We start from the raw sequence: 27704 nt of genomic DNA on the forward strand, positions 1-27704 counted from the left end.
AATTGAGTTAAATTAATGTCTGAGATGTTTAAAGAGCCACCACTCTGCTGATTCATGTAGGGATAAACATCAAGGCCTTGTCTACACTACTGCGGATATTTCTTTGGAACATGATATTTTCTCCTACGTTTGAAAAAGAAAGAACGACTAGAAACGCTCATAAAAGCTGCCGGGCCAGTAGGTGGCAAGAAATGTTCCGTCAACAAAGTAAGCTGTGAAGTCATCGTTTCCAAAAAGATTCGTTTTACACATGAATACACAGAAACCGAAGTTTGTACAAATCTCCAGTTAGTGATTTAAAATGATATTTGCGTGTGGACGAATAAACATTTTGTTGCGCAAAATATCTGCATTAGTGTGAAAACGGTATGGTTACCAAACACATTCAAGAAAGGAGCTGCTGGGGTTTACTGTGCGTGTTCAGAGGAATAAATCAATGTTGACACTTGAGAAGGTGGAGGTAAGAGAAACACGCTTTGATAGACAAACGGATTGTAGAACTCACTCCATGCTGAAAATAAATTAAAGGTACACAAACCTTTGCATTATTCTGAGCTACGCTCCGCAGCCTAGTAATGGAGGCCGTGACCTTTTCGAATGTGGCAAATAAGGGGAGGGAGGAGGGGACATCGTTGACACAGCTGTGACGAAATGGGAGTAATATGTGCATTTGGTTATTGTTATGATGAATCATTACTACACGGGCAACAAAAATGCCCCCTAAAAATGTTTCCTTTCCAGAAATACATTTTGGACATCACGCAATCCCCGCTGTGTCCTCGACTACTTTTGGTTGCTCGCCGCTGTGTGGGCCAGTGTTCCTCTCATGTCTGTCTGTGCATCAGTGTGTGTCTCTGTGTGTGTGTGTGTGTGTGTGTGTCCTCCTGCCTCAGTGTGTGGTGGAGTGTGCCAGGCAAGGCAGTGACAGGGTGCCGGCCGCGGTCCGTGAACCTGGCTGCTCTGCTTAGCTACTCCAGTGACAGAGAGCGAGGGGGACGTCGCCCGGCCGCGGCTGCCCCATCTGGGCCAATCAGGCGTGAGCGCTCGTGGCCGGATCAGCGCATGCCTTCCGCCATGTGCAGTGCTGTGGCACAGATCCCCTTATGGATTCTAATATGTTCTCCACAGTGACCGCGTTGCTCTGCTGATCACTCGTGAGTGTGTTTGTGCAGATTATGAAGGTGACTGTGAATCTCTGCAGCCTCCTTCACTGCACCTATAGATACTGAGAGTGGAAACAGTTGAAACTTTGGCTGCTATGTTTCTGTAAAGCTGATACCAGTAATTGTACTTTGTGCCACGTGAAGCCTCCCCAAGGATGTTGGAATCTCTGTTAAACCTGACCTACTACAACTGAAGTAAATTGAGCTTGTATGTGTGTCAATTTGTGTTTATATATCCAGCAATACAGAGGTGGTATATGAATGTATGGAGGGACGGACTGGGGGGATGGTGAGCACACACAGCAAAGGACTGTGGGTTTGGGATCCTGAGTTACACATAACCGCAAATGGATTTTGTGTAAGGTTTGGGAAAGATGGTGGTTTAGTTTAAAGCTAGGGTTGGTAAGCCTGGAATAAATACCAAGAGCAGGCTACAATATGCCACTCTATCCCATCAGCCCTCTCATCAAAGCTACGCCCCCAAAAAACATGAACGTCCACTGGCTGACAATAGCTGTCGATTTTTTGGCGACTCGCTCGCCAACCTCTGGCTTTATTCACCTCTGGCTTTATTCACCTCTTTGAAAATTTCCGTCATGTGCAGTGAGAGCACGGACAGGGTGTACGCAGGCCGGCGGCTCAGTTTGTGACAGAGAGTTATACCAGCCAATCCTTTCAACTGGTCCAAATTAAGTGATTGGTCCTTTTCATTACAGTCCTGCGAGGTCCACAAACATCAGCTCCCCCCAACTTCAATTGTTGATGGCAGTCGGAATGAAAAGAGGATTAGAACAAATAAGATGAAAAGCATTTCAGAAACGTATCGACTGACGACGAATAGAAACATCACGCTGAATTCATCATATTGTAAAAGCTAATATTGTAGGGAAGACAAATGAAAGACATTGTCAGGAAACGTTTCACTGATACATCTGATTTCAACAATTTGGGTCTTTGCCAATACATTAATTAACACAGTGCACTCAATATGGTAATAAAACGTCTAATTTGGATTGTCTTACGGTTCCTGCAGAATTTATTTATTTATATTTAATTGTAAGCAATGTTGTTTATGAGATAAAGTTAAGTTCCTTAACACACACACACACACACACACACACACGTTTCTGTGCCCAACCCTCAAAATAATGCAACCAAATTAAAAAGTTCAACATTTGATCACAGTCATGACCCTGGTCTCACTCAAAAGGTAACTCTTTAAATTTACAGTTAGGAGCCAGTTATGTTTTAACAGCTGCTGCAGCGATGTGGAAATCATCAAGACAAAAGACAGGAGACTTGGAGTTTTCAAACAATATATAATTTGTCGAAGATTGATTCAGGTAGAAACTAAAACTCACTTAAATTAGTGCTGCCAATGCCAAATCATCCCAAAAGTCAGATTGTGTATATTACAAATTAAACACACTTAAGAACGACTGACTCTGATATATTACGCACAAGAAGCATTTTTTTGCAATTAACAGAAGTGATGACAACAATATTGCTGCCATTTCACATGTATCTACTGTGGATCCTGTATCCATGTAGGTGACGAGAGGGAAATCTAAGATGTGCATATATTTCATATGCTCTAAATATGTCCTTTAAGAATTGAAACCTCATGACAGTGTCCAACAACAAGAGAGCCACAAAGCCTAAGTGATCATTTGACCTCACCCTAGTGAGGAAGTTAACCTGCACTAACATGACGAGCTGCAGCAGAGCGAGCACAGACGACAGGAAAACAGGTATGAGTCACAATGTTCTGCCGTCGCTGCTGAACACAAGGATGTGACTAAAAGAGAGAGAGGAGGAAAAGTTGTGTCATTGGACAGTGAATGAAACGCATCTCTCGGCCTGTCATGTCGTGGCCCCGCCCCTCCGGTGACCCCGGGGGGGGAAGTGGCATAAGACCTGTCACCCCGCATCACAGCCCATATGTAAATGTGTCAGCATGCACAGATTCATGAGTCCGACATATCAGTTTGAATATGCATGTTCAACACGGACTGGAGCGTAAACATCTCTACTTGCAGGGCTCAGTGCATCTGTGTGTGTGTGTGCAGGCTCACAGTATACGTCTGAGGTATGTTATAGTGACATTCCCGCTGGGAAGGAGCCTCATGACTGTTCTCATTTGCCAGACTGCCCATATCTCTTCATGAGTGGAGGCCACATGGATGTGACATCAGATTTCATCCACACTCAGCGAGGATCTCCCTCCTCACCGAGCATGGACGAGGATTTACGGCTTCTCTCTGTTTCATATCATTGAAAATCATTCAAACCTTTTCAGTTTTTATGGCCGGGGGTCAGTCAACGTAAGAAAATGTAGGCATCTCTATGGGCTGGTGATGAAAATGGTATTTTATTTTGATTCATGTAAAGATATCACTGCACAAAGACAATAATCATTGGCATAAGCCCTAATATGATAATTCCACATGATAGAGCAAATACAGTATAAAGCACTGAAGATATACTGTTATTAAGCAAAACCTGATTTACTTGATTGAATAGAAAATTAGGGCAACTAACAATTGTTTCCATTGTCAAATAATGAGTACATTCATTTTTCTGTTCATCTGTTGGTTGTTTAGTTAATGAAATTGTAAAAAAAAGACAAATTCGTCACACTGTCTCTGTTCCCAAAATCAATTCACTTTATATTGATATAAAAGTGTAAAAAGCGGCAGCTTGTCAGATGCTGGGAGCTCACACCACCAACTTAGTTTAGTTTTTTATGAGTCAACTTAGTTTTGCCTCATAAATATCCTAAAAGGATTCATCAGTTGTGAAAAGTGTTGCTGAGTAATTTCCTGTTGACAGACCAATTAATTCCTCAGCTCATTTATTCAAGAATATGATAAATAAATGCAATGAACTCTTCTGGGTTCTTATTAAATTACAAGCTTACATTCGAGCAAACACAGCACTGAATAAAAACTGAAGTACACAGTACTGCTGCATTGCAGTGTCTGCAGGTGTTCATCCGTCAACGGCTGCAGTTCTACATGGATGACATGAACCTTGGTGGTCAGGATACAAATTGTCAGACATTTCTCATCTATTTTTCTTTTTTTCAATTAAAGAGATGTGCTGTGGCACCGCAGCAACACGTGCAGCGACACAGCTGGGAACATGTCGGCTGCCTGCGAAGGGTCAGGGCTCGACCGCAGGGCTCGTTTTCCTGAGGAGTCATCCTGAGTCACAGGGAGCCCGACGCAACCCTCCCACGCTCCTCATCGCTGCCTAATACTCGGAGTCTCCCCTAAAATATCAGGCGTTGTGGAAACATAGCAGGTCGAGCTGTGCTCTGTTAATGGCCACTTAACACCACGGTAATCTGGCGCTCAACAGATTCATCCACAGCACTTGAGCTGCCTGAGTTAGGGGAAAACATGAAGGTCAGCATCTAAAGACACACAGCCCAAATGTTTTCATGTCACTGCCACTGAACAAACTTTCATCATATTCATTCAATCTTCTAGATAGAACTATTCTCCAAGAACCCCCCCCCCCAATATGATCCAAATCTATAAATTACATCCACATTGTACTTTCAACAGCGTCAGTACAGACGAACGTTCTCCCTCCAAATAAGGATCAAATGTACACACACAGGGGAGCCTGATGATTTAACACACCCTGCTGTGTCTACCACCCGATGACCTCTATCAATTCTAATCACTCTGTAATTACAAAGAGAGCGAGGCACCTTCACTGTGCTCGCACATGTACCTAACTTCGTTTACAGGAACTGGCAGCCAGAAAATGCAGAGCAGCGTACAGGGTGACAAGCGGAGGGAATCCAGACGTTGTTGGCAGGAATAAACACACAGTTTTTTTCCCCTCGGTGTGCTGCACTCCGAAGGATTAAGGCTGGCACTGCTCTCACGTCTGCTGAACAAGATATAAACATAACACCTTGATGTTTGATATTGCACAAAGCCAGTTAAAGGAAATTGCCTCAGTGGCCAAGGCTCTCCCATCAACTTCTCATATTTCATCCACAACTCTAATCACACTTACAGACTTTTTAAGACACCAATGTCACAACATGTTGAGTTCCTGAATGCTGCCGCCACTCTCGATTTGTTTGGGATGTAAGCATAAGATGTTGCTCTTACTGTACTGGCTCCACATCACACATTCTGACGGCAGAAATTGGGGAAAAACAGGAAGTGATTTACTCCAGTTATTCAAAGATAGCGGCCTGCAAAGCATGTAATTGTAATTAAACACATCCCACAGACATTTGAGTTTACAATTAAGTTAATTGCAAAGGCCTGATGTTAATTGCAATCAATTAACATAAAAAACCCATTGAAATACCATTAGAAAGGTTTGATGCAGATCATATTCTGCTGATGTTTAGTTTAAATGGTGGAAATGAGGAAATTGAATGATTCAAAATGACTGTAACATGTGAGAATGGTGGATGCTGATGTTCTTGGCTGGTTAGAAACCACCATTACAGCTTTAGAATTTGTGCCATTCATGTGATGAAGATACAAATCTTTTTTTAAATTCTCTATTCCATGTAATTAAATATAAGGTTAAACCATGATGCTGTTTTCATTGTAACGTTGAAAATTCACTGAAAAGCTGCAGGGAAATCTGCTGCGTCTTCAGTTTATCAATCACTACCACCCAGTGTAACTCTACACGGAAGAAAAAGAACAAGAAATATTGATTTTCCATGTCTCACAAGTAATTTAAAATTCAATAGCAGAGCAGCTTAAACCTGTTTACAAAAGCTCCAGGTACCGTTACGCCACGGAATGATTGTGATTGATTCTAACATGGTGAAGATTTGAATGTGCTTTGCATTAGTGGAATGCAACTAAACACATTAAGTCAGGTGCTATGGTTAAATCAGAGTTATTTGCAATTAAGTGTATTTGTATTTTTATTTTATTAGATGATGCATGTATTACAAATTAGACTTATTTAGATTTAGATATAATGTTTTCATACAAACCACATGATTATTTATAGAAATTAAATATGAAGAGCCAACAGATTAAAGAACTCACCATCCTACAAAATGATTTACATCACCTGGACCATCTCCAGTAAAATGCTACTTATGCATTAATAGATCAGTATAATAATAAAATAATAAAATATGTGATACTACGTCAAACTCTGGGGCCATTTTTTGAATTAGGATTTTTCTTTAATTTGAGACTTAGTGAATACACCTGAGGATTTATACTTGTATATGGAGTATTTATCTATTGCAGTATTAGTAATTCTATTAAAAGGATCTGAATACTACTTTTCATCTTTGGTGCCTTTTCTTGGATGGACTCTTGTTGGATCCCTCCCAACTGAATAATTATTTTATACATTCTACTGAATGTGTTATAAATCAACTCAGCAGTCACCTAAAATGCTGTGTAACATTTTTCATGCTCCTCTAAGACGTCTTCAGATCATTCAATAAACATCCGAACACAATTTATGACTTATTTCTGCAAACTCATGAGTTTTTGGGGACCTGTGTTTCCAGTGCTGTGTAATATTACAGTAAAAGAAAGGATGACAGGAACACCGTGGTCATGATACTACAGCTCAAGTGATGGGGCATTTCCTTGCTGCCACACAGAGTCTGCTCCTCATCTTTCTCCCGGTGCTGGGGTGCACGGGTCGACTTCGCCTCCTCATATATTGGTGCAAGTTTCTGCTCCAACCCAGAGGGAGTGAAATAATGGTTTTTTTTGGGGGGGGGGGGTGCAGGAGCAGCAGAGATGGACTGCCTTGCAGAAACAGTTTCTCACAAAAAATGTTCAGTAAATCTACAGCACACAAGGCTGTGAAATGCCAAAATCCCACTCACTGGATGGAAATGAAGAAGGAACGAAGGGCGGATGGAAGAAGATGCCCTTCAACTGGCAGCTTAAAAGAATGAATTCAGAATACTTACATACCATCTATATGCTATGATGGAAAACAAGCATCACTCACTGGCATCATAATGTCTTTCAACCCAAATCCATCACAATGACTTTACATGTATGGAGGATTCTTCCGAGGCACATGGGGGGAGAAACTCATTACGGAGGCTCATATTTGAGAAGCTGCTGGTGTGGCATTGACAAATGCTCCACACAGAAAAGCAACGTGGCACATTTCAAAGGCGTCCAGGCACAATGAAACGGTTTCTCATCATGGTGAATGATGCCGGGTGCCGGCTGCTCCCAGGTTAACTGCTCTGAGTGGTGGGTGTGTTTCTTTCTGATATATTGACTTCAGAAATGATGAGATAATCACTGAATCAGAGTGTGTGTGTGTGTGTGTGTGTGTGTGTGTGTGTGTGTGTGTGTGTGTGTGTGTGTGTGTGTGTGTGTGTGTGTGTGTGTAGGGGCTGTCAAAGCAATAATTGGCACATTCTGTTGTGAGAGAGATAAAAGGCGTTTAGAGCTGGAGCATCATGGGTAAAGACACCAGCTCCATCATGGTGGTGCAAATTCAATCCAAATGGTTCAGATGTGCATATATTATATATGCTCATATAAAAACTATATGATATATTATATTATAGATAATGCACATATCAATATGCATTGGAGATTGTTTGGGTAATGATGTATGCCTGTGTAATAATCAGAATTATAGTATATATTCTAAATACTGCTGCAATTTTCACCTTTCTCATCCCAGTTGAAATAATTCAGCTCAATAGATCCTGATATGAGCCTGAATGTTACAGATCATTACAGCACAAACAGGCAAAGCTGCGCAGCACTTGTGAAATATATTCCTTGTTAATTACTCTCACGAGTCAACCAATAAAGTCATTACAAAGTGTGCGTGTGATTTGAACAGCTCCTGCAGGATTTCACCCAAACCCAAGAGGAGAATCCCTGCACCGCCCATCTACACCATGTTCCTGCCGAAATGATCTGAGAACAAAAGGCTGTGGAAACACTGTGGTTCGATATCGAACCAGGGTTGTTTTTTTTCAGACTGAATTTGTATTTGAATTGAAGCTGGTGGGTTTGCACGCAGACTCCAAATTAGCAGCTTATGCCAATTAAACGCGCTGTTTCCAGAAAAGCACGTTTGTTGAGAGAAGTTCATCTCTCGCTGCTCACAGCTTGACCTCATCCAAAGTGCTGCACGGGGGCAAATGGGTGAAAATCTGGTGCAAATGAAACGCAGATACGCAACCGTCGCCTGCGCGTTGTGGTGCCAACCCGTGCGTCCGTGACCACCGACATCCCATCTCAGCGGGGCTCCCATTAGGTTGGAGATTAGCCACATTGTAGGGGCAGAGATGACAGAAAACCACATCACATTACTGGTTATCAATAGATGGATCCTTACCGCTCTGTGCGAGTCTGTGAAGATGCTTTAAGATGTAAGAAGATCCTGGTGTTTTGGGAGGGGAAGGTCGTTCTGGACTTGGTGAGGTCCAAACTTGAATCTCGTCGTTGCTGGTCAGCTCCACTTGTTCGGGAGGAACCAGCGGCGTGTTTCACTGATGCGTTGTTCTTGCTCTTATTCTTATCTCAGAGCATCACTACGAGATGTGTGAGCTCTCTTTGTCCATGTCAGCCACACGAGTCTGTCTTCAGTCGAGGAGCCTCGATTCAACTATGTGGTCTGCTGCGTAAAACCCGTGCCAAAATTCCTGCGGGCCCGTTCCGTTACAGCGACGCGAGACAAAGGTCTGGTCATTTTGGCACAAACTGAAGCTGCTCCGCTGCCAGGAACAGTTTGAGGATTAAACCCAAAGAGCTGGTTTGTCCATGTCTCGTGCGACGGGCCTGAGAATCTGGTAGTAATGTGTCACACGTGCCAGTTCGCTCCGGTATCGTCCGTCGGGTCCCGCATCTCGGTCTTCCTCGCAGGGGCAGCGGACAGCGGAGTTGCAGATCTGTTGATCACCGGAGGTCCACATGCATCCAGCGGGGTCTTTAGACTCGTATTTATCGGGAGCGGGGATTCCGCGATGTACCACAAACACACACAACCTGACACCGGCTGAGCGAGGGTCTCTGCTGAGTGACAGCTGGATCCTCTGACTGAAGCTGTGGCGACCCTCCTCTGCAGGAGGAGCAGGAGAGCAGGATGCTGCGCGTACGCGTCTTTGACAGTGCGCGCACTCGACTTGTCACACACACACACACACACACACACACACACACACCTCGAAACCATAATCATATGAAGAGGGCAGTTGAGCCACATTTATTACGTCTATTGCGGACTCTTAAAGAAATGACCCAGTGCATTCAATCAATGACAATTTATATGTGCAGCCCATATTCATAAATCCCAGTTTGCCTCACAGGGCACAACAAGGTGCTACATCCTCTGTTCTTAACCCTCGACCAGAGAGAGGAAAAAATGTAGAAACCTCAGAATCACATCAACAAAATAACATAAACAACATTCATGAGAAAAGGCAATGCCCAGCATCAGTGTTTAAACAGAGATGAAGGAGCAGCGAGGACACTTGATGGTGGTATAGTATTTGTGAGTAGGCATATTCAGCTGCCACCACAGGATTAACTGCCGAGATGTCATTTCGTTATCACGATTTTCTAGAGTTGTATAGAATTACCTAAAAATTTAGACAAACTTCAATTTGCTGTATTTGATATTTGGAGAATTCAATGACATATTTTTTTATTCTCTATATTTAAAAATGTTGAGCTGCCTTACAAAATAAAACCTTGCAATAGTCAAGGGTTTAGTTTTACTTTAAGTTTTTGGGAGGTTTTAAACACAGAAGCAATTTCAAAGTGCTTCCTGCAACGAGTGCTGTGAAGTCAAATGGGATGGAAAACTGATTGTGAAAGAATTGAAATGCAATAAAAAAGAAACTAAAATGTCATTCGGTAGGAGATTCGATTATTCTAACTAAAATGGTGAAAAAATCCCAATCTCTCAATTTCAAAGAAAGAGAGGAAAAGAATCCTGGATCCACCCTCTGATGTGGATCAACACCAAAATTGAAATGGTTCTTCCTTCTTGGGTCATGCTCCACAGCTTCATAAAATTTCATGGAAATCGTTTGAGTCACAGATGAAAATATACCCTCCTTGGTGGAGGTAAAAACACTGAAAGACAATGTAGAGTTATAACAGAGCAGATCAGCTTTGGTCTGGTTTGTTCTGGTCTAGTGTGCATGTGTGTGTGTGTGTGTGTGTGTGTGTGTGTGTGTGTGTGTGTGTGTGTGTGTGTGTGTGTGTGTGTGTGTGTGTGTGTGTGTGTGTGTCCCTGACAGATGCATCATTAGGCCCTCAGTGGTTCAGTTATTTGGTTGCAGAGCCCAGTGCACATTTAACGAGTTTATCCTGTTAGATGGAAACCAACCTAACACAGTCGGATGACATATGAGAAAAATGACAGATTTCACCATGAGGCTGTGAACCACGTTCCGAAGGAAACGTCTGAAGCAGACGGATCCTCCGGCCGATGATGTCTGTGATTCCATACGTTCAGACGAGCCTCCTTCCACTCAGAAATCAGTGGAAGTGATCAGAATTATCCCAAGGTGGGTTTTTTTATGTTACAGCACGTCTGGTCTCCATATGTGGAAGGCCTCGAGCACGGGAGAACGTGGCTCATTCGGCTCATACGTAGTTGCTTTGAGTTTGGAGCTTGATTGTTCCAAACGGAGATTGCTCACAAATTCCTCCACCCCGCCCCCATACCCCCTCCTCTAACTCTGCTGCCCATGCATGCACAGCCTCCGTCAGTCTGGGATGGATTCACCTCTTGATCCTCTGTCAGCACAGTGTGATTCAGTATTGTGGGTCCTTCAGGTGCCCTAGGGTGCAGGAGTCACACAGTCATGTGGGTCTGCGTTTTGTGTGTGTGTGTGTGTGTGTGTGTGTGTGTGTGTGTGTGCTCTCAGCTTTGACCTTGCCAGACCTGCTGGACAGTGATGGCGCCCCCCTGCGTTTGGTTAAAACCGGCTGTTCAAGTTGAAGATGATGGAAATATGACGTTGTTTGGGAAATAAGAGCAAACATGCCAGGAAACACATTTTAAAGTGATATTGAACTGTACATTATTAACAGACGGTTATTCAATAAAATATATGATTGCCAAATGAACAACTGTTTATGTTTACGGCTATTTTATACTCCAAGTAGTAACCTACAGCAATGAACAGACAGTGGTGCCTACACAGACATGTACAAGCCCCCCCTCATAGAAAGGGTCAAGAAACAAAATGATCATCTTAGTCTTGGTGGTTACGTGCGTCTCATTTAATCATTTTGTGTCTTTGTGGTCGCTTCCCTTCTATTAGAGACGAATTCAATCTCAATCATCTCCTTGTTGTGTCCACAGATCTTTTAATGATTCATATAACTGGTTTTCCTGTGACCGTAGCCTCCTATTGTGGGCTGGATGTTCTGGGGGAAAGAGGTCTGCCTCTAACGTTAGCAGGAAGAGACAAGTGTGATTGAGTCAGACACATGCCAGAGCCGAAGAGGTGTGCGCACCGAGACTGGACAAGATGAAGAAGAGGTGAGAGCAGAAGACAGATTCACTGCAGGAAAAGGTGACTGATGAGATGTGTTGAGAGCAGATGGAGCTGGAAAAGGAAAAAAAAAAGGTGAAGGCCTGACTTGGAGAGAGAGGGTTGCCCCTAATCGGCCTTGCACCAGGACAGTCTCGCTCCCGTCTATATTTAGCACAAGGACCACAGATTGTAGCGAGCGCTCCGGGGCCGGGGTTGTGTTCAGACCGGCAAGAACTGCTGCCATCCGTCTCAGCGCCCCGGGCCAGGCACGATCGTGGCTCACGCCAGCACAAGAGTGGAGCCATGGGACCGTGTCGTCTGAGTGCACGTTTACTAGCTGCTTCAAAGCAAAGCGAGAGGATAGAAATCCTTAAAGCATGTGTGTCCATACCATCACTGTACTTACAGTTGCTCTGTCCAAATGGTGCATGCGTGTTTACAGGAATCCCTCAATCTCTTCATTTCGTCTTCCTCCACGCATTTGAAAAGGGCACAGCATCCCCCATCACCGTCTACACACGTCGGCTGAAATAAAGAAATCCCTTGTCTCACTGGACAGGATTGACATTCAGTCCAAATGTCAAAGCAGCTTAAGCTATTTTTTAACTTCATGCCAGCGCTCCTCTTACCTTCCCGATCTGCACCACCTCCAGGACTGTTGGGGGGAATTGAGTGATGAGGGACTGAGTCGGTCAGACGCAAAAGTCGTCTGAGGCGGTGACAAGACTCACACGGCATTCCCTCATCTTGAAGTGTAGTTAACCACTGCTCCACTCAATATCTTCGTTTTAAAGATCAAGCACTTACTGTGGGATTGAATTGTGGCCGCTGTGGTTTTCACCTTCCAGAGGGACAGTGGCTGCTGGCGGCTGTTCCATGTCGGTTACGGTGGATCCCTCATCTGTGGAAACTTTTCAAACTGCCCACAGCGTATTCAGCTGCCTTAGAAACAGGAGACTTCAGATCAAAGATCACTTTAAGACTTAGGCAGAGCTTTAGGACATGGCAAAACTAGAAGGGTACTCAGTAGAGCGCATACCTCGGTCAAGGCCAAATAATCGCCTTAAATTTAATCAAGCTGCAACCACTCGTAGATATCAGTTCCCCCTCAATATGTCTGCTTTCTTTTCATCCACATCAATTTCCTGATCGAATTGGGGACAATTAAAAAAAAAACAGCCTATAAGTTGACTTCTACTGAAAGAGTTTTAAATCGGCTCCAATACATAGAAATAAGTGGTGAGCTACCAGCAGAAGTCTTGTTGTGTTTTAATGGGATTCTTATTTGAATGAAAAATGTTTAATAGTAAATGAGCACTGATACATTTTGCAGCTTTAAATGAAAACTATTCACCTACAACCCTGACACTGGAACTTGAACTGTACAAATCCTTCCACACTTTGTGAAATTAGCACCTGAGGAGAAAGATCTAATGATGGCTTTGTCTTTTCCTGCAGGTGACATCTACTCAGGGTATTGACCCAGTTAGAGCTAGTTATTCATACAGAAAGAACCCATTCATAACCAGGGTAAATAAGAATTTGGTTTCTTTTGCAGCATCAGTTTGAGATTCAAGTGGTTTCCAGATGAGGGCGTATCGTTGCATTAAATATAGTTTAATACAGTTGTTCCTAACCTCGTCTGACACCCCCCCACAGCCCCATCAGATGAGTTTAAAGAAACCCGTCATCCAGACCACCCAACGTGCTCCAATTATATCAATGTAGTTGTTATTACAATGGATGTTGTTGAACAGTATCACATGAATGTTGATATTGTCAGTTTTGTTCTATCAAAGATACTGAAATTGTTTTGACTCGGTCTAGTTTCAGCAGATTTGGTTACATTTGCACAGCTTGTATTTGGAGACATTAACATTTGCACCATTTATCTGGTATCTTACTTTGTATTCTCACTTTTCTTTTTGCTTGCTCTCTAATTTAGAAAAATCCTTATCACAGCATGTGTTTCAACAGACGTGCTCTATGCATTGTCTCTGGTAATTGGTTATTGGGAAAGTAAATGTCCTCGGTATATGATAAACATTATGATTTAATTCTGTTTTTCTCAAACTCTTACTACATGTTGGTGTTGAGATGGTTAAAAACTGCTCAAAACTTATTTCTATGATATTGTTTTTAAGTAATTCACCCATTTGTTTTTGTCGGTTTGTTTGTGAGAAAGATTAAACAAAAACAACTCAAGTGATTTCCATGAAACTTTGTAAAAGGACGCGGTGTGTAAGGGAACAACCCATTCCATTTTGATTCAGATCCAAGAATTCTTTTTCACTTAATCAATAATTCATGGACCTTGATAGAAAAAAAGACATTTTTAGAGGACTGATATCTATGAGTGTGTGTAATTTGATGCAGCGTTATTGAATTTAGTCTTGGCAGTGATCTAGAGAGGGAAATTCAAGTTTAGTTTATGCTATAAAAAGTGTAGAATACAGTTTATTATTATTTTAATCCTAATATTGGCAAAGATAACTCAAGACCTTTCCCCCCACTTCCCTCTGAACTAGTGTTGAACACAGGTCTTTGCTATTATGCCTAAAATGCTCCTTGACTGACTCAAAAGATAAAGAAAGCAAACATTAAATTTCCATCTATGTCAGATGTCAAAACCAAGTCTTTTTACTTTATTAACATCTCGTTTGATATGTGCCATCGTTCCTTCTTTTTCCTCTAGTCAGCCTCATGACCTCAACCTCTCCTGCTGCCTCCAACCATCCTGCCGCCTGTCCATCAGTCACCGCCCACACAGAATCCCGAACAGACACACTGATCACTCAAACCAACAGCGAACCTCCAACTCACACACACGGAATAGACTCCTCTACACTCCAGCTTACCCACTGACTGCTACACCCTGATTACATCCACACCTCAACCACACAAGCTTTTAACATTAACAAGGTCCAAAAAAAAAAAGTACAACTGAAAGTACAACTGTCTTTGGGTAACACATTTTATTCAGACAAAGATCAACGACAGCCAATTTAATTTTTCTTTTTTAAAAAGCTTCCGACTTGTCTTATTCTACAAAAACAATCATTTATACATGTAAAAAATAAAAATACAAAGATGAGAGTTTAAACAAACTTCTGCAAGACCTGACAAATTACAGATGCTTTCCAAAGAAAAGAGCGAAAACTTCCCAAAGTCCTTTACTTCTCTGGTTTTCATCAATCCAACGACAGATCCCAGTGATCTTACTTTGTTATGGACCTTTTAGAATGTTCTGTTGTGTGAGTTTCCAAATCTATGAAAACTCATTGGCTCTGGATTACAGTGTAAAGGCAGGATTTACTATTGTCTGCATGGTTTGCAGTCTCGCTCTGTGTTGCAGTCTCACATGGGGTAGTTCAGCACCACGTCCTGTTTGGCCAGCTCCAACAACATAGGATCGTCAAAGAACTTGCTGATACTCACATCTTCGCTCAGACCCTGCAGGACGACACAAAACACCAGTGATGCAAAAAGACTCATTTACATGCACAATATAATAAACAATGATCAACAAGCAGACAGGAAACTCACCTTGCGTCTTCGGGTCTTGATCATGAACTCTCTGGCCAGGTGGGGGGCAGGCTGGGGCTCTAGAGGCCTGATCACAATACCCTTGTCCAGGGGGTCACCGGGCACGATCTGAAAAGAAATACAGGAGTTAAACAGAGAAAACATGAGTGACTGGCATCTGTGTAAATATCCCCCATTCAAATCCAGCCATGCACACACTTTAACAAGCTGAGGGGACACTTCTAGTTGCGACTCTGACCCTTCGCGAAATATCTGATTATGCTGCCAGTCTCTTCTGTAATTACTGAGTCAGGACTGTGTCCATCAACGTGATGGGAAGAGCAATGTGTGAGCGCTGTCACGCTTTTGGTTTGCGACCAAGACAGCATCAATGCAACGTTTGCAGGTTGAGTAGGAAGAAGTTAAGAGTTCACAGACTTTTATAATGGCCCAGTAAGTGGCTTGGAGCTGGCTTGGATTAGCCGCTCAGCATAAGTTGCCATGATGATTTACCTCGATATGACGTGAACAAGTTTCGTTGTACCGAAACCCTGAACTAAACCTCAAGTAACCCGATAAACAGGCCTCTGCTGTGCTGTTTTTATGTGAATGGCAAAAATAGTTAGGACATTTTCCAGAGTTACTATCTCAAAACAGTTTTAAAGATCATCGACCTTCACCAAAATTATCTCATTGTCATGGAAATATAACAATTGTCCCAGAAAACAAAGTGGGGAGTAAGAAAGGGCTTGTTAGGAATGTGGAATCTGGAATAAACAGAGTTAAACAAGACATTCCCAGCCTCAGGGAAAGATACAAACAGGATGAAAAGGGAAAAATGGTCAATGGAGAGGCTGAAGCCCAATCAACAGATGGAAGAGAGCTGCTAACAACAGTAATTCAACACGGCCCTGTTTGCATGCCAGCACTAGCAGAACACAATCAAACTTATGAGGGAGAGAATACAGCTACTTTGAGTTTAATGGGCCAAACACCACAGCTCAGGGACGTGTATCTCAGGGGCTTATTTTCTGAGGCACTTGACTTGATATGTGGTAGGAGTCATTTTTGTCAACGTCCGGATGACGTCAAGAAGACTGGTGGTGATTGAACCTGGGACAGACTGAAGCTGCCCTTTAGAAAGTAATCTGGGTCGAGATGGAGAAGGTGATTTGTGCTGGCCCCAAGGGTTCTTCTGGGAAAATGGGTACACACATGACTTACTGTTGGGCCACATGGAAATAAATCATTGAATGGCATCAAATAATGACAGAGGTCAAAAATGAAATGGGCCAATTCAGCTGATTTCAACTAAAAAGAATTTAAGGAAATGTCCCAGAGGAAATCTGAGAAACTGATGTGTAAAATTATTGATAGAAATACAATGACAGACAATGATATTACTGCAAAACCATTCTGTGGCCCTGCTGAATTAAAAAAATGTAAATGCTTTTTATTCATTGTGTATCCGCTCTTTGATAAATATCTGGCTTCTTGTCGAACACATGCATTTTCACCTCAAGGGGATAAAACTAAAGTTAGGAGAATAAAACATTCACGTTTCTACCGATGAAATCCTCATTTTCCAGGGGAATGGACTTTGGGGGGGGGGGGTATTAATCTGCACTGACTGAAGTTAACTTTTACTGACAAAGCTCTGCGGAGTGCAGACACCAACACATGTCAGGCACGACAGCCACGCTAGAAACTTAATGACTCAACACTCTGCTCTACTCCACATCAAAAGCTGTTTAGTCAGAATGCCAGACATGTGCACAAAGGTTGTTCACTCTGCTGCACAAGTTGCCTAGTTTTATGTGAGAGTGACAGACAAGACAAGACACAAAGAAATCTAATTTCCCACCTGACCAGAGATGGTTTTTCTAAATAAACAAATATGCAACATTGCAATTCACAAAAGACTAAATTGGATTTGTTTGTGTGAGAACTATGATAAATTCCTGTGGCACCGCTTGTCATAGTAAGGATGCATAAAGGTGATCATCAACAATCTCTGTCCACACGTGTGTTTCAGTAATAGTCTCCACCAACACACCTGAAAACTTGACGTTTGCAATCTTTACTCCAGACCAATGTCTCCTAAATTATTCTTCCTGTTTACACACAACTGATTTCAGATTTCCGCAGGTCTGCGTGTATAAATCATACCTGCCAGTGGTGGAAAACAGACAGAGCGAAGGCCTGTCCCTGTGTGTGTGTCCGAAGGTCTGTCTCAAAGCCAAAGGAGTCGATGGCCGGGATGAAAGCTTTGATGGTGTAGAGCGGAGACCCTGGGATAGGTGCGTCCTGAGTGACGTGACCCCTGATGATAAACACGGGACAGAATAAAATAGATTTCATCAAATTACTGAGGATGAAACTTTACATGGCATGTGCATTGAGCAGAGCTGTAAAGTAATTTTTCTTTTCATTATATCTTAATTTGATTATTTTCTTGATTCATTGCTTTTCTATAACATGGAAGGACTCAGAAAATAATCAATTTGCCAAAATTGAAAATTGCCTCATTTAACCCATCAGGCATTTTCTTAAAGAATTTGCATAAATAAACAATTAAATAGGTGCTCATATGGTTCCAGAATTAATATTTCAGCCTGGGCTCATACTAACCTTCTTCTCGCCAGCACTGTGTAGACAGCAGAGACACAATCAGCTGGAGCCTGAACCTCCACAAAGTAATAGGGCTCCATCAACCTTGGTGTGGCCTGCAACACAAGGGAGACTGTGCATTAAAGGAGCCTGTAGAAACAATGTGGGTATCCAATGTAAGGCTAACTCATGGATTTATAAAAAAAAAAAAAAGAAAGAAAGAAATAAAGAAAGCAGGAGTCAAGGGCCAAAGCCAAAAATCGTTAAAAAACAACGTTACTGGATTACAATTAAACAGAGCGCACGTCAGCAAAGTCCTGAGCTGTAATCAAGGTAATGGAACACGAGGAGGGGGGGTAGCTGAAGGAAGATGAGAGGAAGAATGGACGGTTTGGAGGGAATGAGCTCACCATGAGGAAAGCAGAGTACACCACTCTCCTGGCTGTAGGGATGACCTGGCCTCCTCCTCTGTGGAGAGGCTCCTGAGCGATGACTGCATCCAGGATCTTGAACTTGACGTTCCTGATGGCTGAGGGCGGCGGAAAGAAACTGAGTTATGGTGACACAATGATGAGAAACGGTGCATAATGTGTGTGATGCCAGACGTTCTGGCAGAGAGGGAGTTGCAGGAAAAGTTCATTTAAACTTACGCTCATCACACAGAGGTCCCTCCCTGGTGCCCCACTGGAAACCCTGGACGATGCTGTCTTTGACCGAGCCCAGCAGCGCCTTGTCCACCTACAGAGGAAAAACAAACCTTTCGAGTTAGCAACAAAACAATTTGACTTCAGTCACCATGTATAACCTTAGCGTCAGATTAACAAGTGTAAACGTGGCTTGACAGAGCAACACTGCCGTAGTTTGAGCCTAATATCAATTAGAGAAAATCATAAATCTGCTTTGTGTACCTCCAGAGCAAATTTCCATTGACAGAAAATGAAATGAGCAACAATTTCAAATACTTGTTTCAGTTATTTATTGAATGAAATGGCCAAATGTGTGGGGATTTTCTGCTTCTTTTCCATCTGTGAACTGATTTATTGTGGGTTTGAACAGTTGGTCAATTTTAAGATGCCAACTTTGGACTCTGTGCTGCCATATGGACATTTTCCAGCTAACTTTAAAATGCAACTATTGCTTATTTAAGTACTGTACTCACATTTAGACTAAGAATACAATTTGCTAAATGTGCAAACAGGAAAGATTATTTCGGACAGTGTGCAAGTTAAGATTAAAAACATAAGATTATAAGAAACACTAGAGGGATTTGAATTTGACACAATGCATACAGGAAGTGGTGCCACTCGGCTGATACTCATGACTCAGTAAGTCAACAGAGGCTGCGGTCAAAAAGTAAATAATATTTCCCTCCTTTCTTAACCACTATTCCTCGACCGCAATAAAGAAACATCCTGAGATCAAGGAAATCCAATAAGAACTCTAATCACATGCAGACATGTATGCAAGCAAACACACTAAAAATATATGTGTAATTTAGTGTAAATCTTATGAAAGAAATTGTTAAACTTTTCTTTTTCACTGTGGTTTCAATTAGGAGAACATGTGCTCCTATTTTTCCATGAATAAAAATAAACCATACCAAACCAACAATGTAAGCAGCCCTGTTTAGCAGTGATTCACCTGCCTCCGAGACACATAACTCACCTCAGAAGGCAGCGTGTCGTCTACAAGAATGTTTGGCCCCGTCGTGTCCGGTCCGAAGGCCCAGATAGACCTGGCAGCCAGCAGATCCCAGTCGTACTTTGTCTGGAAAAACTCTCCCAGCTTCTTCCTGCCGTGAGGAAACAGAGCGGCTGCTGTTTAAACGGACGTTTTGCTCATTGTGTCAGGCCGGAACATTAAGGAGATTGGTTGATCGGGGGGGCACAGGGGTTAATGGAATGGGAGGAGCGGAGCGAAGGTTTAGTTTAATAGCGTGTGAAGTATGTCACTCCTTTGGCATTGCTACTCCATGCTGGCACGGCTGGGTCCAGATGGTCTCAAAGACGAGCTGCATACTGACAGACTGACAAGAAGCTGCTCCCCAGCAGAACACACACACACTCATGCATGCTTGTCGAGTCGCGGGGACAAGAAAAATTCCTGCATGCTTTTAGTGCATGATTCAATTACTGTGAGAACTAATCAATACTCCTAAGATGGTTTTTTATACTCACATACTTGTCGAAATGTACAGATGGAGCTTTACTTACTTTCAATTTATAAATTGTACAGAAGCTCTGCATGTATTTCACATTACATATGTATCAGTAATGAATATGGCTTTTATATTTATTAGGATTAGTTTCTAAAACTGAGTTCAAACAGACAACGTGAAGCAGGAATTCATATTTACTCTCAGTCTGAGTGGATTTGCAGTTTATTAACACTATGCTCTACAGTGGTGAGAAGTTTCACAACTCTACTCATGAAGCAAATGAAACAAAAATGTATTTTAATTAAAAAAAAGTCCACCAGACTGAGTGACGACAGCGATATCAAAGTACAGCACACTGTCGTCACTACTTTAAAGGAGAAAATTGGGTATGTGTGGATTTATAAAGGTTTGTTACCTTCCATTCCAATTACTGCACTTTTTAAATGACTCTTTCAGCCGTGGGCATTTCTATATTCCTCTACTTCTTCAATGACAACATTTAATTAAAGAACCAATCATCATTCTTGCATGTCTGCTCATTTTTATCGTAGCTAACTGAAGGATAAATGAGAATAAATGATCATGTCTAAAATATGAAGAAATGAATAAGATACAATATCAGTGAAGTGGAGAATATCTATAGGCACATCAGACATTACATCACTTCAATTAATTAAGACGTCATTTAATGTTCTCTATGTGTGTGTGTGGTAATATCTTCTATATCATACCTGTTCCACGTGATCTGCACCACTTCGTTCTCTATGTCCTCAGCCAGCCCTTTCTCCAAGGGCTCAGCAATCATGGTGATCTTATTCCTGTCAATCACATCACACAGCTGTCAATCAAACGTTCTGGGTTTTGGGAGGCACTCGGCCAGAGGGAAGGACGGACTCTGACGCAGAGTCACCAAGTGCACAAAGTTAACCACAACAAGAAACACATCATCCAAACCCGCCGGCTGAACAACAGCTTGTGTCAGAAATTAGAAACTAAGCGGTGACATTTGTGTTACATTAATAATTGAGCTAAGTAAGAGTTCACTCACGTTGTTGAGTGAGTGAATAAGATATAAAAACACATCTTGTTCAATACTCACTTTTTATTTGGTGTTTCAGCAAAGCACTTGAGAGATGATGTCTCCACAACTGTTTCACAGAAGGTCACCACTGGGTCAGCGACCTGTGGTTAGAGATGAGAAAAACATGGTCACAACCATCCAAGATAAATATTCTATATAAGTACATTCGTATTTGAGATGTTCCAATAAAATGTCCCACCTCGGAATCTTGACTTTGCCAAGTACCAATCCGATACCAGTGCATTTAAAAAAAATACCTTAAATACTGCATTTCAACAGCTGTATGCTAATAACCCTGTATAGACGTGATGATTGCTATCGTTGTTCAAGGGTTTATTGTTAGTGTTGTACCTAGAAACACGAAATTGAAGTCTTGCATGTGGTACATACATACAGTGTCGTTTTAGTTGTGGGACTTTGCAGCGTGAAATATAGTCAAAATACTGACATTTTATGATGTCACTTCTTCTTTTCCCCTGGAAAAACCATACTAGTTGGTGAAACTACTAATAATAACTTTATTTGTATAGTAATATACATATTACCAAGTATAATATGCTTTGAAGACGTGGCATCGGATCCTTACTTAGATTTCTCTACTTGCCGAAGCCTGACCAGGCATTTTCAACAGAATCAGAGGCCTTTTCCAATTCTGGTATCAGAACATCTCTAACACACACAGCATATTTTATCTTCTCTCTATTGAACTGCTGTGATACATTCCTATGTTAACCACGTGGTACTAACATTAACACTATTTGTAATACAGTGTGACCAAAATAAAGAAATATTACCTTAATGTCAATCTCAGAGTACATCTTCCGCAGGTCGTGCATGACACAATCCAGGTAGAGTTCTCCTGTGCCTAAGATAACATGTTCTCCAGACTCTTCCACCTGAAACACACACAAATATACACAGATATGGTCAATAATCACTTTAATCACAGTTTGTTTCTTGTAGTGATGGTTTGCATAATTTTTCCTTTTTACCTGACAGGGATTTAAATCTTTTTACTGGAACCTTTTTAAATGTCACTGCAATGAATTACATGAACTTCTGAGCCCACACATTTTAAGCATGCTTCAGTTCTGCATCAGAGGATTGACTGCAGTACCTTCGTGGTGAGAGATGGATAGCTCTTGTTGACCTTCCTCAGTCCGTCCAACATTTTCGGAAGCTCTGATGGGTTGACGGGCTCCACTGCAATCTTGATAACTGACGCTGTGTTAAACTTCAACGGTCTGAAAATCTGAGCCTGGAAGAGAAAGAAAAACATGTTCACTAAGCTGCTGCTCATATGCTATATCTTAACATCTCGTTGGTTTTGCTTTATGTCTCACATCTTCGTTGCCCCTGGGCTCAGTGATTGTGGCAGTTTTGACAATTGGCTGATCACATCCTTCGATGAGGACCCAGTTGCCAGCAGGTACTCGATTCACTTCAATCTGGTATCTGAAATTGTGGAAGGAATATCAGGAAACGATTCAAACAATTCTATCTCTACAAACTTAATAAACCGAAACTCCGGATGGTACCTGGCAACATTAATCCACAGGCGGCCCACGGTGCAGATCTGGGAGTCCTCCTCATCCTCAAGGGTGTAGTTCTCTCCTAAAACCTTGACGGGCTGTCCTGCCTGAATGGTCCCGCTCAGCACCCTGCCAAATGCATGGAACTGGACCCCGTCCTCAGTGCTATACATCTTAGTGGTGTGGCACATCAAAGGACCCTGAGGCAGAGAGACATATGGTGAGCAAAGGATCACAGAACGAGAGATAAAATAGGACAGAAAAGTTCTAGTGCTAGAATCTAACATTTCCACCTGAAACAAAGGATGGCTTAGGCAAAACGAATTAAGTCTTTGAACAGGAACTTGGAAAACTCTGATCAATGTCCTGCTTTGTCTTAACGTGGATTATTTAATAGTTTGTTAATTTCAAGCAGATTCAAACATCCTGTTGGCTGAACAACCACGTGAAAAGACACTATCGACTTCCACTGGAAACAGACTGCAGGTATAAGCAGGTAACCAAGGTAAACATGAGACTGACTCTGTCTTCGTTGTAATACTCACTTCAGGGTCACACTCTGCCATCGCCTCCCCCAGGTCTGAGTCCAGACCTCCTGCGTAGGTGTGCTCTATCTTGTTCCGGGCGCCCTCTTGTGGTGAGGGGATGTGATGCACACACATGTCCACAAAGCCTGGAGGGACAATGTTCATGGTTAATTTAAAATTGATTTATCATGTTTACTGAAGCGTGATCATTTATCTCCTGATTAATATTACAATTATGAGCAGAAACGTGAGAAAGATTCAGTGCTTCTCTCAGTGCATGCACTACTATCATTGTTAATTCATTTGTATAGAAAAAAAGATTATCTTTGTCACCGCACTCTGAAGTGTTAATGCTATTAAAAAAGTGTGATTGTAAATTAAAAAAAGCTTGTTCTCCATTGATTAGTTGTTATAATTGCAATATAATATGTAATTAGAGCTGGAGCTTTAGGGCCATTTGTCCCAATTTCCGAGACTATTAAAGGAATGAGCACAAAGCAAGTAGAGAATGAAATGCGCCAAATTGGGAATGAGTACAGTCTTTAACATAATGTTAGCCTTAGCAATGATGTAATGTTTTCTATTTGAGAAAAGTGAAAAATCAGCTGAAATAAAGAAAACAATTTCTAGAGCCTGTAATTCTGCCCATATTTAAAATAGGTGTAAAAGAACAGACTATTCAACACATCCAAACAGAGCAATGCAGAGCTCTGAATACAACTACACAATTACTCAAATACTAAGACAGAAACACACACAAAGTAAACATGGATTGATGGAAACACATTAGACAATACCAGTGAATTCCCCAAAGAAGCGGTTGCAGACGAGCCTCAGCAGGGGTTTGATGTTCAGCTTCAGTTCCTCTTTAGTCAAGTGGATCCCCAGCTCATCCAGAACTCGAGGGAGAGAAGTGTCTACATCCCCAACCACCTGAACACAGAGAGGAGTCACGTGAGAATAAGACAACTCAGTCTGAGCCTGATTGGCCCCAATGTTGTTGAGGTAGCTGTTGCTGCTAGTTTGAAAATTGACTTACCTGTGAAAGAATCTTGTAGAGGGGCTCCAGCACAAATTCCACAAAGCTTCGCTGGGCGTTACTGCTGGGAGCTTTCTTTGTGAACTTGCGACTGAAAAGAGACAAAAATAAAATGAAATGTAGAGAAAAGATGTGTTGGATGAGGAGGGTGAAGATGCTGTCACAGCATCTGCTGCACATAAAAATAAGTTACTTACGTTTTGGGATTGAAATAAATGTCTCCCCAGAGCCTCTTGGCAAACTCATTATAGTTGATGTCACCTTTAATACAAATGAAGCAAATGAACACCACATTAATTACATGTGAGATGAGGGGGATGTGAAAGTCCTTTGTTCAGGCCTGTGTGCTGAGGAGTCGGCTCACCGTAGGTGTCTGAGTAGATCTTTGCAAAGGAGCCCAGGGTGAAGCAGATGCTGTACTGAGAGCTGGCGAAGCAAACATTTCCAAGGAGAGGCGAAACCACCAGGTTCTCATCGGTGGAGTATGTGCTAAAAGGAAAGAAACATGAACCAACACAGACACCAACTGTCAGAATGGACAATAAGAACTTGTTTAGATCTGGGATTAACATCCATTCTGAGTGATCGGATCACAAGTGGTCATTTGGTGTTTCCAAACACAGATTACATTATTTATTTTTTTGCATAAAAAGTGGGTAAATGAGATCTGATCACAAGTGCTCACATCACAGTTTAATACCAGGTGTGAACACACATACTTAGAGCTGTCCACTGAAAAGGGCCCAAAGAAGCTTAAAAAATTAGTGAAAGTAGAACAAACCCTCACTAACTAACAAGTTCCAGTATTACCTGAGCAAACCATTGACCTCATCGACGATGTGGCGCAGTTTATAATAAGCATCTGTGGGCGGCAGTTTGAGCTCCCCGATGAGCCGGTCCACCTTGTTGATGCAGATGGTGATGGCCATACGCTCCTGAACCGCATGTTTGATTAGTCGCTCTGTGTTCAGCATCACCTGAGCAGAGAAACGCAAAGGTTATATGGAGGGCGGAGCAAATCTAGGATTGGGAGGATTAAAAGGAGAGAAAAAAGTCACTCACTCCTTCTGCTGCGTCTATGAAGAGGACAACGCCGTCAGAGAGCCGGATGCTCGATGTGACCTCGTCAGAGAAGTTCACGTGGCCTTTGAGAGGAACACATTTTACATCATTGTCAGAATTTTGGCCAAACCCTATTCTTTTGACCAAACCCTCAAAACATGTATTCAACAAGCAAAGCATCACTGATAGTATAATACCTGGTGTATCCATGATGTTAAAGAGGTAAGATTTGCCTCTGGAGTCTGGCAGGACCATTGTGACGGGGGTACTCTTGATACCGACTCCTCTCTGTTGAAAAAACACAACTCAGCTTTGTAGAAAAAACATTAATCTATTATTTTTAAGTATGTTAAAATAATCATTTCTGGTGTTATAATGCTGCAACCTTTAAAAGACTAAGTCATGTTGTCAAATTAAAACATCACAGAATCATATTTACGATCCTTTGCCATTCTAAGATGCTGTAACCTAGTGTCTTTGAGGATGCTCTATTACATAACATCACAGTTCAATCAAATCTCTTACCTCCTGTTCCGTAAAGAGGATGTCAGTGTATCGCAGCTGAAAATGTTAAGAAAACAGGTTAGATCCGTCGGTTGTATTCAGAATTAATAAGTTATAAAAGGAAATATTATTATCAAATAAGAGTAAATAGCACGTACATCCATGTCATATCTCTTCCTGATTTCTGGATGTGTCTGTTCAATTAGGCAGTCGACAAAACACGTCTGGAGGGAATAAACAAATCCATTAGATCTCAATGAGTCACAGATGAGTCTGAACTATCAGCACATGCTCCAAAACATTTCTGTTCTCTGAAATTTTTCATTTTGGGAACACGTGTCCTCTTTGGCAAACTGCTGCAGATGCCCCGATAAGAGACACCGAGCCATGAGACAGGTTCTAACCTTGCCATGATGCAGGTGGCCACAAAGGGTGACATTACGGATAAGCTCAGGACCATCCATCAGATCTGCGAGGAATCTGTCAAAAGAGACAAAGGATATCACAGTTTAGAACGACGCACAGCGAACATTTAAGCAATGTGCACCAAAAAACACTTCATGATGTGCAGATACTGCTGTTAGCTGGTTACATTCTGGGTCAAGATTTGCATTTTCAAATTTGGACATATTTCCTTATGAGGGAACCACTTAAGACAACTCACTCCATATCATAAACAGTGGCAGGTAACTCTTGCTCCATCAGGGTGAACTGCTTGTTCTTCACAGGCTTGATGATGGGCTCTGGAAAGAGAGGAGAGAAAATTCTAACATTAGTGTGTTTACATTACAGAATATTTCGACTTCAAGTTTGCTTTACACAACAATCATGTCCAATACAACTCTGCAAATACAGGTGATAATTGTATTTGACTCTAACCTGTAAGAGGTTGTGTATCTTCCTCCTGGACGATAGTTTCCACTTCAGGCCCATAAACCTCCTCTGCTGTGGGATAGTACTTCTTGTCCTCATGCAGAACCACCTCCATGCCTGGGACTTCGTCATCGGCATCAGCGGGTTCGTCGTCATCATCCTCATCGCCCTGCACAAGGAAAGTTATATTACCACACCATTGTGCACATACTGCCTTAAAAAAAAGTTTACAATGTTGTTGTAACCACAACACTGGATTTAAAGAGTACCTCATCAACATCTCTGTCCTCTGCATCCAGATCATCTTCATCATCATCAGAGTCCAGCTCTGGACCGATGTAGTTTCCAAACTCATCATACAGATCTGCCTCCATCTTGCAGAGACCTGAGAGAGACATTAAGCGTTAATGACTTTTAATAATAACATTTGTTTTCTGTGCCACATGGAGGATTCCCATTGAACAGATTACAGCCAACTTTTTAACTGTTACCTTATTTGGTGTTGTTATATTATAATTTAACACCAAAGATGTGACGTGTTGCTGAGTGAGACATTTCAGAAACAACTTCTGTCATATCTGTGGGTTTTTACAATTTAATCTTGCCATGTTAAGTAAAGCTACATTACCACCAGAGCTAACGCTAACTTCTTACAAAAATGCACCGTTAGGCATTTAGTTCAAAACAAGCTTCCCACCGCCAGAAAACTTCGACTTGACTTTAACCTTTTGAAATGATCATAAACTGCTCTTGTACTTTGTTTGGACCTTGTCATTTGTTAGCCTAAAGCTAGCATGCTAACCCGCTAACAAGCAAAGAAATGAATGGCCCCCGGCCGACGTTCCAGTTACGTTGATGTTAAGCTAACTTACCACACTGAACTATTACCCGAATCCTTCAAAGTGTACTCACCTGGATTCTCTTCAAACGGAGTCTGTAAATATAATTCTGAAGCCAATAAAAGCTCGAGAGGTGTTCAGAAGATAAATAATTTCCGAAATAGCGCCATGCGTATGGGTAAACTATTTCCGGCTTTCTTCTTCTACTAAGCTTATGGTGAGGACCATTCAGCGTTAAGACTCAATAGCACCACCACTGGCTGACAGAGCGATCACACCGTGGGTAGAAAAGCCTG

The 27704-nt window shown here is 41.9% G+C and overlaps 2 protein-coding genes across 2 annotated transcripts in view; both read right to left on the bottom strand.

Annotated features, from left to right (window-relative positions):
- gjc1 (gap junction protein gamma 1) overlaps nt 1-9243 on the bottom strand; it is a 45665-nt gene extending 36422 nt beyond the window's left edge. The window contains exon 1 of the mRNA XM_069524811.1: nt 8502-9243. The gene's annotated coding sequence lies outside the window, so the exon portion shown is untranslated. The remainder of the gene's footprint in view (nt 1-8501) is intronic.
- A 5371-nt stretch (nt 9244-14614) lies between these two features.
- On the bottom strand, nt 14615-27627 carry eftud2 (elongation factor Tu GTP binding domain containing 2). Its single transcript, XM_020094256.2, has 28 exons — nt 27482-27627; nt 26839-26954; nt 26576-26738; nt 26361-26439; nt 26101-26176; nt 25855-25920; nt 25718-25753; nt 25390-25480; nt 25193-25275; nt 24941-25107; nt 24495-24619; nt 24328-24391; nt 24131-24221; nt 23889-24024; nt 23110-23237; nt 22571-22764; nt 22376-22487; nt 22150-22290; nt 21827-21928; nt 21051-21133; nt 20683-20769; nt 19459-19585; nt 18444-18531; nt 18204-18322; nt 17815-17909; nt 17353-17506; nt 15205-15312; nt 14615-15111 (listed from the first exon to the last, which is right to left on the bottom strand). The coding sequence occupies exons 2-28, from the start codon at nt 26941-26943 to the stop codon at nt 15016-15018; spliced, it is 2916 nt and encodes a 971-aa protein (XP_019949815.1). The 5' UTR covers nt 26944-26954; nt 27482-27627; the 3' UTR covers nt 14615-15015.
- Between the last annotated feature and the right edge of the window lie 77 nt (nt 27628-27704).

The sequence above is a fragment of the Paralichthys olivaceus genome, chromosome 5, assembly GCF_024713975.1.
Source record: "Paralichthys olivaceus isolate ysfri-2021 chromosome 5, ASM2471397v2, whole genome shotgun sequence".
NCBI lineage: Eukaryota > Metazoa > Chordata > Actinopteri > Pleuronectiformes > Paralichthyidae > Paralichthys > Paralichthys olivaceus.